The sequence below is a fragment of the Nematolebias whitei genome, chromosome 3 (assembly GCF_014905685.2).
Source record: "Nematolebias whitei isolate Nwh7 chromosome 3, NemWhi1, whole genome shotgun sequence".
In the NCBI taxonomy this organism is placed as follows: Eukaryota; Metazoa; Chordata; class Actinopteri; order Cyprinodontiformes; family Rivulidae; genus Nematolebias; species Nematolebias whitei.
In genome coordinates, this window is record NC_056500.1 from 8,652,730 (window position 1) to 8,665,645 (window position 12,916).

General features: G+C 37.6%; 2 protein-coding genes across 2 annotated transcripts in view; both read left to right on the forward strand.

Moving 5' to 3' along the window:
- LOC119407671 (glutathione hydrolase-like YwrD proenzyme) overlaps nt 1-5,386 on the forward strand; it is a 12,267-nt gene extending 6,881 nt beyond the window's left edge. Inside the window, exons 8-12 of the mRNA XM_037674488.1 lie at nt 825-981; nt 2,301-2,483; nt 2,679-2,763; nt 4,370-4,465; nt 5,241-5,386. Of these exons, the coding sequence (XP_037530416.1) occupies nt 825-981; nt 2,301-2,483; nt 2,679-2,763; nt 4,370-4,465; nt 5,241-5,386 (667 nt within the window). The remainder of the gene's footprint in view (nt 1-824; nt 982-2,300; nt 2,484-2,678; nt 2,764-4,369; nt 4,466-5,240) is intronic.
- A 2,725-nt stretch (nt 5,387-8,111) lies between these two features.
- tm4sf18 (transmembrane 4 L six family member 18) lies at nt 8,112-11,289 on the forward strand. The gene is made up of 3 exons (XM_037674491.1): nt 8,112-8,291; nt 10,515-10,583; nt 11,143-11,289. Exons 1-3 carry the CDS (start codon nt 8,112-8,114, stop codon nt 11,287-11,289), a joined length of 396 nt encoding a protein of 131 aa, XP_037530419.1.
- Nucleotides 11,290-12,916: the final 1,627 nt, after the last annotated feature.

Consider the following 12,916-nt stretch of genomic DNA (forward strand, 5'->3'; position numbering starts at 1 on the left):
ATGTTTGTGTGTGACTGCAGGTACCAGGTGTGTGTTCATGTTTGTGTATGACTGCAGGTACCAGGTGTGTGTTCATGTTTGTGTATGACTGCTGGTACCACTGTGTACCAGTTGTTCTCTATTGACTTTAGATAGGGCTGTAGACTTGTGCTTCCCCTTACCCTAACGCTCATCTTTTTCAGTCTCGCCTCTCACATATACTGGGTGTGCTTGTCTACTTTGGCAACAATGTGCCAGAAGTGTGTACTTTGAACTTTTAAGTCTTTATCAGCCAGGTACAAGACAACATTAAAATCCCTTATCATGCATATTTATACATTCACAGAAACTGAAACACATTCTGAAGTGTTAAATCTTGCTGGCATTTCTGTTTTTTTTTTTTTAACCAAGTAAAAATGACTTGCTGAATTGAAATGTACTTAATAACAATGTGAATCAAAGAAATGCATCAATAAATCTCGCCTTCTTAATAATTTGTTGAAGTCTCACATCTCGTAGCCATTGTCGTCAAAGCCTCGTCAACTGCTATGTTTACATGCTCACATTAAACAAGTCAAGTGAGAGAAAACTAGAAAACAGGAAATTACTGATCAGATTTACTGCACTGCAATAAACTTCTTATTGTAAATGAAATAAATGCCTGCCTGGAAAGGTGTTGTGAACAGAAGCCGCCTCATTCTTACTTAAATATTTCTGGCAGCAGCTGCTGCAAAAGCATGGATCATATTTAGTTTGTTTTATTTGCACAAAACACTAATTTCTTAGCTTCACACATGATACGTTATATTTTTTAATCAAACCCCTTTGTATGTGTGGGTCTGCAGGGCCATGAAGTGTGTGCAGCCTGGCTTGACAACAGGAAGTGACACGGTCTATTTCTGTGTGATTGACAGCCAGGGCAACGCTTGTTCATTTGTGAACAGCACCTATATGGGCTTTGGAACCGGTCTAGTCCCCAAAGACTGTGGATTCTCACTACAGGTCTGACACGCACAAAGAAAATGGGTTTTATTTGTACACATGTAGTACCAATTTTCTGCTTTTTTTCATTCAAACTTGAGGTGTCTTTGAAAACGTAAGCAATATTAAAATTAAGGATGCATGATATCATCGACATGGTATCAGTATCGTATTAGCACTTAAGTTAAATATTGGGCATCGGCCATTCCATCAAAAAAAAACTCACAGATATAAAAGCCTTCTGTTTTAAGTTAATTTTTAATTTAAGAAACTGTCAAGTATATCTATTAATGCACTTTTCACTTGTCGCTTGTGAACAGGTTGAGTTTAGATTTGTGAACATTTACAAATTTGTACTGTTCGAGTGTTGTTATTGTGTTAGAGAAAGTAAATATGAATAAATATGACATTAAACATAATCCAAGTTGAAGTGTTACATCATTTTCAGTCCCCTTGTTGCCATTTACGTTTGTTAGCAGGACAAATTGACAAAGACCATGCAGAATAATGTAGTATTTTAATTCCACAGCAGAGCTATGTCTCTGTAAGTAGGTCTAGGGGAAAAAATATCGGTATTGGTATCAGTTATTGGCCAAATAAGTTTTAACGTATCGGCATATCGGATATTGGCCAAAAATCCAATATTGTTCATCCCTAATTAAAATTATACAATAAAAATAGCAATAAATAATAATAATTCTTCTTCCTGTTGTAATAAAAATGAGGACTTCAAAACAAAAATAAAACTTTATTAAAGAAATGTAAAACAATGTAACTGGAGCAGGACAATCCATAAATGTAAAATTTAGAGTTAGATTAAATATAATTTATTTTTTGTTGGAAAAAAAAATTACGTTACTTAAAAAAAAAAAAGTCAAGTTTCCCTCCCGTAACTCTTGTATGTATATTTAAAAAAACCACGGTGTTATGCTACATGTGGAAATGCTGCGTCACAACTTAGATTTTTCTAATCTAAAATTTCTGATGACCTGGAAAAATAAAGCCACAATAGTTCAAATAAACGTGGACTGTTTGAATACTTGAACACTTATTTTGTAAACACAATATGAACAGAAAAGTTACAAATGTATTATTTTAGCATCCTGTTTTGCACTGTAACAAGACTTTATGGGCTAGAATTGAATATGCTTCTTGTTGAAGCTATTACAACGTTTCTAAAGTTATTTTTAGTATGTGATGAACATTATTATTTAAAAATGTAACATTTTCCAACTGTAGCATTAAAATTGAAGAAAATAAACAGGAGTAATAAATAAGGTCAAAACAAATTGTTATATATCGTTGTTAATATTTGCTAACTTCTTTCCCCACTCTTGCAGAATCGCGGTGCCAACTTTTCTTTGTGCCGTGAACACATTAACTGTGTTGCCGGAGGAAAGAGGCCATATCACACTATAATACCTGCACTTCTGACTGACTCTTCTACCAAACCACAAAAGCCACGACTGCTTGCTGCCTTTGGGGTGATGGGGGCTTTCATGCAACCACAAGGACACATCCAGGTATGCAGACAGAATGATGCACAAACCTTTTTTTCATTTTCTGTTCATATTAAGCATTTGCTAGATTTTCAGTTTATCTTTTAGATGTTGTTGATAATTTTATGGTTAGGATTAAAAAAATGTACTTATAGGTATAAATGTACTTAAACTGACAGTCTTGTGTCCCATCTAAGTAGCCTTTGCTTTTGTGTTAAGGTCCTCTTGAACATGATGGAGTTTGGGATGAATCCTCAGCAGGCTGTAGATGCACCAAGAGTCTTTGTGCAGTATGATCCTAAAGGTTCGTCTGTCACACACATCCCAAAATACACACATCTAACTAGTTTTAAAAACGTTTCAATGGTAAACTTGTGTAAGAGCATGCCTTGGTAAGTACCAATAAAATGTTTTCAGTCAATACTGGTAAGCTACATTTATGTGTAACTTTTTTTTTTGCAATATACTGATGGTAATTAAATGATATGGGTTTTAGAATTAAATTTTCCACTGAGGACTTTTTTTTAATAGACACACAAATAAAATGTTTGGCTCAAAGTGTTAACTTCCCTTTTAGCAAGATATAAAGTTATCAGCCTATAAATTTATGTGCATATGTAGATTACCTGTTTTCATTTACAAAACAAAATTTAAATGCCAAATATGTTTCTTTGACTTATTGAAACTAAACTATATTTCCTTACAGTACAGTAGTCCCTCGCTACTTCGCGGTTTGTTTATCGCAGACTCTTTATAGCGGTTTTTCAAAATAAGATTGGACTCTTCACATAATGGCTGATTGATGGATGAGCCGCACGATCGGCATTGAATTTTTATTTAAAATAAATCATTGAAAATTATTTAGCACCTGCTGCACCTTTGTGCAGCCCATACTGCAGGATAAGCTTCGTCCTGCAGCTTGTTCTAGAATTGCGCCGCTCAAGGTGGCTGCATGTTGGAGCAGCTCTGTTACTTTAATTCTGAGATTTTGCTTTTGGAAACTTTAATTCCTCTTTTTCTGGATGTAAATCACATTTTTTGGATGATTGTTTCCTCTGGTATCAGATGCTGTGCAGCTGGAAGTATTTTTACTGAGACTTTTTCGGTTTTGGACATTTGTTATGATGCGTAACCATGGCAACAAGGCAGTTTTTTACAACAACAGCAGCTGATTAACATCTCAAAAGCTCAAATAATATCTCAACTATGGCCCCAACTCTCTAATGAGTTGAAAAGGATGTTCTGTGGATGCATTCTCATCTACCTGCCAGCTGTGCTCGAGTGCCGGACCACTGAGATCTTGGAACTAGCAGGAAACACGGCTCACGGCAGCGGAAGGACAGGATCGTCCCTCAGCACCTACAGTTGGCTGTCCGCAGCAATGAGGAGCTCGGCAGACTGCTGGGAGGAGTGGCCATCACTCTGGGAGGAGTTCTGCCCGGCATTCAGGCGGTCCTACAGCCTGGGGGAACCGAGAGGCCAGCCGAGTCTGGGTGGACGGATCGGACGGCATCTGCAGCCAGTTTCTTAGGATCCACTGTGGGATGGACCTTTACAAGAGATCCTTCCTGTCTACATCCATCAGTATCTATAACATCTCTTAATGAAATGAGGATAACGAGTTACAACAACAAATAATTTCCCTTTGGGATTAATAAAGTATTTCTGAATTGAATTGAATATAAACTACTTCTTACTATTTGTACTACTATTCCTATTTTGCGGTTTTTCACTTATTGAGGGGCTACAGGGTACGGATCCCCTGTGATAAACGAGGGACTACTGTACAGTATATTGGTTAGATTAACTATTTCGTGGTCTTGTTTTGTACTTTCTTTAGAAAAATGAAGATTCTTCATAATGATTGGGAAAAAAATGATCCTGTTTTAAATAGTGTTTTATCCCTGCAGCTGATGAGTGGCTGGTTAATTTAGAGGAGGGCATTGACCAGGAGGTAGCTGTGGAGCTGAGAAGACGGGGCCACACAGTCACCTGGCCAGTCACAGGTAGATTCTTCTGTGTATAATGAACTGTTTTTCATGGCTAATAAAAAAAGGAATTCAGGAGAAACATTTTGCACTGTTTTTTCACTCAAAGTTTTATCATGCGTACAAGGCAAATGTAACTGTCTAAAAAGTTAATGTGTCACATTAATTGTTATATTGAGGTACAGTCTAGTACAGTCCTTCAACAAACAGTGTCATTGCTAAAACCGCACATTGTCTGATATTAGCGATATTAGAGCATAGTTTCCATAAAACCTACTGGTACTTCCTTTTGCAAACAGCATGTTTGTGTTTGTTCCTCCTTTCTCAAACTAAAACACAAGAGTTTTACTGCTTTCCTGAAAAGTGTTAACACCCTGGGCGTGTCACACACATCATCTGTTCAGTCTCCTTTCATCTGATTCATGCTGATTACATTCGTCCTTTGCTTTCTCCCAAACTGCCGTTCGAGGACTTTGTGTTTATAGAAGTACTTATTTTGTGGCTTGCATCCATAGTGCATAAAGTGTTCAAACCTTTTCCAACAGTAACTTTAACACATTTGATTCCACATCACACAATGTATACATGCTAAAGAGATGGAATCTGTGTTCATTTAGAGAAGACCAGTCAGATTTAGTGTACAGCTCCCAGTGATGACTGAGGCAGTGTTCACTTATTTACAGCACATCACCGTAGTAAAATAAAGACATAAATGTCTCTGTTTGAATCAAAATGGCACAAATTAGCTTTATTGGGTCATTTTTTAAAATGTACCTTTTATTTATACACACAGGACCTGGGCGGTCCCAGTTTGGGCGGGGACAGATTATCACGGTGGGAGACTGGTGGAATTTATTCAACACTCAAGGCGGCTCTCCATCCAGGGTCTTGTGGGCGGGATCGGACCCCAGAGCAGACGGATGTGCTCAGGGTTACTAACTTTATGATTCAGTAACTCAGTTTTCAAACTATTTTACAACAAATGCATGCACCTATCTTTTTTTTTTTTTTTTCCAAAGCATACGTTTTCTTTTTTTAGCTTTATGATGCAGCAAAATAGATTATTTTTTAATTGATATTTGAAAATTACTCAGGATTATCATAGATTCCTGGGTCTTTATAGCGAGATTGTACTTTTCTTGAAGGGCTGTATTTCATTCTTTTGGTGTTGATTTCTGTTGTATATTTACATTTAATTGATGTAATTTGTGTCATACAGAAGCAGAACCATATACCAAGTTAATTACATTGTTGCAGGTGAATATTAGGGGAAACAGTAAAACGAATCTTTTGTGTTCAAATGTTTTTAGACTAAAATAATATTTTTCTTACCTGTGCTTAAATCCATATAAGCAAATAATACTGATTTAGTTTTTGCATGTTCCAATTTCTTTTTTTTTTCAAAAAGTAATTTTTGATAGTATGATGTGATGTCAGTTTTTATCTTTATGAAAATCTTTTGCTTGTAAAATAAATACATTTTAATACATCCGCATAATGTATTCCTTTTCTGTTTAAAATTGTATTGCACATGTTTATAATGTGAAATGAAATTGTAACTTGGTGGTTTAAATCCTGCTTTCTAATCTCCAAATTTTCCCAAACTGCATCAAGTTTCAATCCATAAAATTGCAAATGGACTCGATGGAAAAATGAAACGAATGAAAATTTGAGTTTGTAGTTTGTCTAAAGCAGTTTGATAGAAATAATTAATGAAGCGTGGATTGAGTCGGACTATTTAAAGCTATTCTTGGTAAGAACTTTGGCTCTTCATGGTTAGAAAATTGGTAAAAATTGGTCATTTTGTACAAAAAGTACGAACAAACAGCAGTTATTATTCAGTACATTTACTATAGTATTAAAAGACACAGAAATCAGTGGATTAATATGATTGTTCTAGAAGCATCACCTTCAAAAATCTGTACAATCATCCCTGTGGTCATTGACCAAACTCACGCACTGTAGTCACATTAAACTTCAACTGTAGATCGTTTATTTTCCATGTTCCAAGCAAGCTGGGGGAAGTTTGCGTTTTTTATTAGTAATTTTGTCAGTTTTATTTGTCACAAATACTCGGATCACATACAAAATTGCACAGAGGAGATACAGCAATGTGATAAAACACAGGTGAGTTGGTAAACAGTTTGTCAACCTCATGCACCATGTAACTCTCTGCGCACACACTGTCCACTCCAACACAAAAGCTTTTGATGTTGGACTTTGTTACAGTTTTAATCTCCTTACTGCTCCACACTGACCCTGGTACGACCCATTTTCTCTCATAAAGGCCCATGTGTCCTGTCGCAGCGCACAACACATTTCCTACTTTACATAACCTACCCTGATCAGCTCAACTTGTTAGATGTTATTTATGATGCAGCTTATTTAGATGTGCTACCTTCCAGCTTGATCATAAAACAGCTCCAAATGTGTTGGTTTTCTAAAAAAAACGCAGAGTACGCACACGGTCTCTGTTATTTTCTGACACATCCTTGGAAGTTTTGTTGTGTCTGACTGCTCTGCAAACAAAGAGAACGTATAAATGTGCATACTGATCTTATTTATTTTTAAACTTTTTAGTAGGAACTGCAGTGTTGTAATCATAAGGTTACAGGTTGGAGCCCAGGTTGTGTCAGGACGGGTATGCATTTGCCAAATCTTTCATGCAAATGTGCTTGTTGTGGTTCCTCCTGCAGAGAGGGAACAGCTGAAAGCACAAGACGGGATGTTCTAATGTTAAATAATTTTTATTTTTTATTTTTTTTTAAGTAACATTAGTACAACAACAACAGTATGAGAAAAAAACATTGAGAGGCAATTTGGGATTTTTTTACCCAACTTCAAGGTGAAGGTAACTGCACCACTTTGGCAAACCTTGTTGAAGGACAACTATTTCTAATATGCAACTAAACTAATGACATGCTTATTATTATTAAATAATAAATTTAATGATTTATAATTAAAAAATAATAATACTGGGTTCCTTCAAACAAAAAGTCAACAGTTTATTATTATTATTACTGGTAACCTTTATTTAACCAGGCGAATCTAACTGAGATCACAGATCTCTTTTGCATGTGAGGCCTGGATCTAGCATGTAAGTTTCTGGACTGGGAGGAAACTGGAGTACCCACAGAAAACCCACACCAACACAAGGAGAACATGCAAACTGCACACAGAAAGACCCCAGGTCTAAATGTAATATAATGATAAGAACGTTTGTATATAACATGAAGCCTGGAGGGTTTTAGGAATTATAATGAAAAAGAGGTAAATATGTTGACCAGCTCTTAGGCCAGACTCACTCAGAGGGAAATCCCTTTTTAAGAGTGTGTTGAGCTTCTTTGTGTAACATCTGGAGAATGAAAACACACACTCTCCCTCTTGTGGGATGTTTTTTTAATTTGTCGTTGAGCTCTAAAAGTATTCATCACCCCCCTTGCTTCCTGTGAGTGTATGTTTCCTCAAGCGTGTTGTGTCATGGATAAACCCCCCAACTCAAACGGTCACACACTTAGACCCAGCACACACACAGCAGGCTCTAGACATTTTTTGTTTCCTGCCTCCCCAGCTGTTCGGACCCTTCCCTTCTCTCTGTCTTCGTCAGCTCATTCCAGCTCGGTTGTTTGTTCCTTGTGGTTGTGATTTAGTTATTCTGTGAGCGATGTGTTATTCTGTGGGCTTTGCCCGGTCCTTGGGCCTGGCTCTGCTGCCTCTGGCACTCTGCTGTATCACTGCCAACCTGCTGCTGCTGTTTCCAATGGGAGAAATCACCTACATCCAGCAGGGCCGCCTGGCGAGCTACATCTTGTATTTTGGTGGACTTGGAGGTGGAGGACTGCTGGTGAGTAAAAAAAAAAGTATTAGCTGTATTACACTGCAGAGTTATACTTTGCGCTCGATGAAACCAAGTTTTGAAGAGATTTCTAAAAGCAGCAACATCACAACTAAGATTTTCTTTTATATATCTGAAGATTTATTTTTTTATGTTTCAAGTGCTTAAAGTTTAGAACAACCGGTTACTGAAAACAACTTTTCATATTCTTAATAATGGGGCCTTATTTCCTTGAAAGTTTAAAATCTGGCAAATATTGATCAAAGTGGGTAAAGTGGATGTGTAAAAGGGTGATGGTTGCGTCTTCTCTTCAAACGGTAAATAATCGTGGAGAAGATTAAAACGCTACAATAAAAACTGAGCTCCAGCATCAAAAACGCATTAAGATTCGCTTCCTTTCTGGAGCCACATTAAAAATAAAACTCGGTATTTTGAAAGGACGTCAGCCATTTGACTTGTAAACTCGACATACTGCATCTGAGTTCCTTCAAACAGCCTCAGCAGTCACTGAACTTAGGCGTCACCTCCCTTCCTGCCATAGTTAGCAGAGCTGCAGCTGTAAAATGTGTCTTTCAGAGTTGAACGCAAACATGATTTTACATCCAAACATGTCTTAGTCTAAACTGTATCCCCTTTAACACCAGTCTGTCTAAGTGACTGTAGTTCATTGAGAACAGGAGTGTTTTTGTGAATCCACAGTTAATCTGTCTGTCCTGCACACTGCTGATCCGATGGATTTACCCTCTAAACAGAAAGAAGTTACTCTTTGACTTGGCCTATTACGGAGTAACAGAGGACAGACTGTGTTTGCAATAAATAAAAGAAAAAGCAATAAGCAAAAGAGTTCTTGTTCAACAAAGACAAAACTTTTAAATATTGAACATGGTGACTCATCTGGAAGGATTTGAGGCATTTGACTAACATTTTAACTACAGGCCTAATGCCAAATGAAAATTTATTAAATTATAAATAATATTTTCTGGCAGTATTTCAATATGGTTAAAACAGCACACTTTCAAAAATAAAATCATAATTTAAGTAAGCAAATTTATTAGAAAATGGGGTCTGTAAGGATGGCTTATATATTATTCTTTTACTAGAAATATATTCTTCTTTACCTTTTGGTAGCAAATAAGTCATGATACATATTTGTACTTGGCGTACATATATATATATTTTAAAATAATTGAAATGGTTCTGAAAATGCATAGTCTCTTACTTTTTTCTTTTTTGTTTTGTCCTTTCTGTGAGGAAATCGAATAGCAAAGAGTCAAAGGGCAAAGTGAACTCCTTTGAGACAAATCTGTCTTCAGCTCCTTCCCATCCTCTCCTTCATGTTTCCTCCCTCCTTTTGCCTTTTTCTTTTCTTGCTGAGTTCTTTCCTCCATGTTGTCATGCTCTTTAACCTCTGCTTCTGGGGACATCCAGGATGTGGATCTGACTAAACGCATGTTGTTGTTTTTTTTCAACTAAAAACCTTGGGAACTTCCTTTCTTCTGTCAGGATGTGATTTATTATCTGCAGGACAGACAACACAGAAAATAGGATGAAAGGAAAAAAATAGAGGAAAATGAGAAGGGTAAAAATTATGGTTTAATCAGGTGCACAGTTTTTATTTTTCTGTGCTTAAGTGAATATAGGGTTGCAAAATATATTTCTTGCTGTGTTTATCTTTGGGAGTGTCAATGTCTTTTAAACTTAGCTTTTTTCTGTTCACCTGCAATAAACTTTAACATGTACAAAGATTTAGAAACAGATGTACCTAATAAATAGGTTAATTACTTTTGATCAGTTTACAGATCAAAATAAGTTTCACTGCAAGTTGTATTGCCATTATATTGGGTGTAAACCAAGTTTGTTTCAACTGTTTTAATAGCGTGCACAAAAGCAAAGAAACAGGTCAAAAGAATAAAATAATAATAATTATGATTTTGGGACTAAGCAAAAACAAACAAACAAAACCCACCAAAGGTAGGGACCTTTTTGGTATCATTCTTAACGTAGCTTAGAAATCTATAAGAATAAAAGGAGACATTTTTGTGAAATACTTCAAAAACTTTTGCACCAAACTTGTGATTTATGTTGCTTAACAAGTAAAAGATCATTGTTTTGGTGCAACGTGGTTGGAAATAAAGGTGACTTCAAAACATCCTTAATTTAAAAACAAATCAAAGAACATTTTATTGGTGTTGTCCAGAAACTGCAGTGAAATCATGTTTTCTCTCTTTCCAGATGCTGGTTCCAGCTGTTGCTTTCATCACGCTGGGGAAATGCAGCTGCTGCTGGAATGAGAGCTTGATGGTGAGGGACTTTTATACCCTAAACAATACTCAAACCATGCAGAAGAAACTTTTTGCAGAAAAAAAATGGAAATAAACAAACATCCAGCCGATTCTTGTGCAAACACACACGCTCCAATTTTAAATCATTTTTGTTGCTCATTTTCTATTTTAAAATGAAAAAAAAAAAACAGTCTAAACATTTTCTTGTAGTGCTATTGTGATTGTATTTATTTAATTCTCATCACTTTCAGAAAAACATTTAAAGCAAAACTGTGTCCTTCTGAGGCAGAGTGCTAATCCAGCTAGGATTAATTAACAAGGGTCTCTTTGTTAAATAAAATGTAAGCTAGACCCATATCATTCCAGCCACATGCCCAGCTGCACTTGTGTGTGTGTGTGATGGTGTGTGTGTGTGTGTGTGTGTGTGTGGCAGCTGCGTCTTTGTTTTGAGCACAACTTGCATAAATGAAACAGTTCACATTCATTCATTGACACAAAATTGTTCAAAAGTTCACACATTACTGCCCTAACATGTTCTTGTTTTCTCCAATATTCTCTGTTTGTGTGTTCCTTTTCAGATGTGTGGGTCAGTGCTGGCAGCTATCGTTGGCCTCATGGGGTCTGGTTACTGCTTTGTTATTTCAGGGCTTACCTTGATGCAAGGTCCCCACTGCTTCACCTCGTTAGGGTGGTCATATCCCTTTGCAGACCAGAATGGCAGGTAAAAATACTATATTGTACTTGATCATCCATTCATCCATCTGTTATTTTTACTTGCTTCTTCCTTTTCGAATCACGGGGGTCACGGTGCCCATATCCAGAATCACTGTGCGAGAGGCGGGGGACACCCTGGACAGGTTGCAAGTCCATCACAGGGACACAAGGAGACGTGCCTGTTCACTCTCTCACTCACACCTAGGGTCAATTTAGAGTTACCAGTCAACCTAACATGCATGTGTTTGATCTGTGGGAGAAAACCAGAGTACCTGGAGAAAACACACGCATGCACGGAGAGAACATGCAAACTCCACCCAGAAATGCCCCTGGCCGGGATTTGAACTGGCGACCTGCTCGCTGACTTCCTGCTTGCTCTCGATGAGGATGGACGTTTTCCCTCCTGCTTTGCTCTTTGTCTTGTGGTTCCTATCAGAGTCTCTCACTAAATATCCTCCAGATTGTAAATTATGGATCTGGTCAGCTGGTCTCTCAACGCAATTGATAAAATTTTCTCGATGAGAAGACAAGGTGAAGGAGAGCCCTCATGCCCTGAAGGGACACTCACAGCTGGATACACTATGGATTCCTGGAACCAATGGAAGATGTTGTGTCTCTGTATTATCCTTTGAGGATGTAGAAGACGTGTACATAATTGGATTTATGATTTATGATTGGCTTGCTGCTTTTGGAGTTGGCGGATATCTGACATATCGACAAATTCAGAAGATGGCGGCAGCGGTTCTGGCAACTGTAAGGCGCCTGCCTTGTATGAAGGAATGTACCGAGCGGTGAGCTCTCAGATGCAGATGCTGTGTGAGCTGAGTCGTAAGCTGGACGTGATTTCTGAGAATCGCAGGCCACTTGGAGAATGGCCGAATAGCCAAATCTGAAATTGGCTTCCCCATTCGGCCTTGAATTGGCCAGCTATCTCAAACTTCTCGTGGGTGTTTATGTGAACAAGAAGCTTCGCTCCCACCCACCCCCATCGCTCCCCTCCTGAGGACATCTGTGGATCTGTGTCAGAGTTGAGCCGGCTGATAGACACTGCACCATCTTTATCAGGACTATGGACATGTCTGGCAGTGTCCATGGACAACTCACTGCCCTCGTCGACCTCCTCATGCATAAATGTCACCGCCGTCTCCGCATGTCTGTTTGTTATTTATCTCTCGGACGGGCTGTACTGAAATGTAATTTCCTTGTGTTTCGGTGCAATGACAATAAAGCTGATTAAGAAGTGGCAGCTCTTCTAACTATGCCACCGTACTGCCCCCCTTGTGTAATTATCACACAAAAAAAAAGAAATAGACCAGCCTGATGGTCTTCTTTTTCTCTGTACTACATCTTTAGCCCATCTTTGTCATTGAAGAACATCTAAACAGGTTATGAACGAACAGGAAGTTGTAAGATACATATTATTGTTTTTATTGAATTATGTGTTTTTATTTAATTGTGTGATTTTATTAATAGGTGTTTTATATTTTATTATGGGGTTCACATGATTTTATTGGTTGTAGTGTATGTAATTGTGGAAGAACCTTTGTTAGCGCACAATGTCAAAGACAAATTTCCCCTTGGGGACAATAAAATATCCATCCATCCATCCATCCATCCATCCATCCATCCATCCATCCA

Coding starts and splice junctions, on each gene's coding strand:
- tm4sf18 (XM_037674491.1), top strand. CDS start 8,112: ATGTGTTATTCTGTGGGCTTTGCCCGGTCCTTGGGCCTGGCTCTGCTG. Junction 8,292..10,514: donor TTGGAGGTGGAGGACTGCTG/GTGAGTAAAAAA, acceptor CTCTCTTTCCAG/ATGCTGGTTCCAGCTGTTGC. Junction 10,584..11,142: donor GCTGGAATGAGAGCTTGATG/GTGAGGGACTTT, acceptor GTTCCTTTTCAG/ATGTGTGGGTCAGTGCTGGC.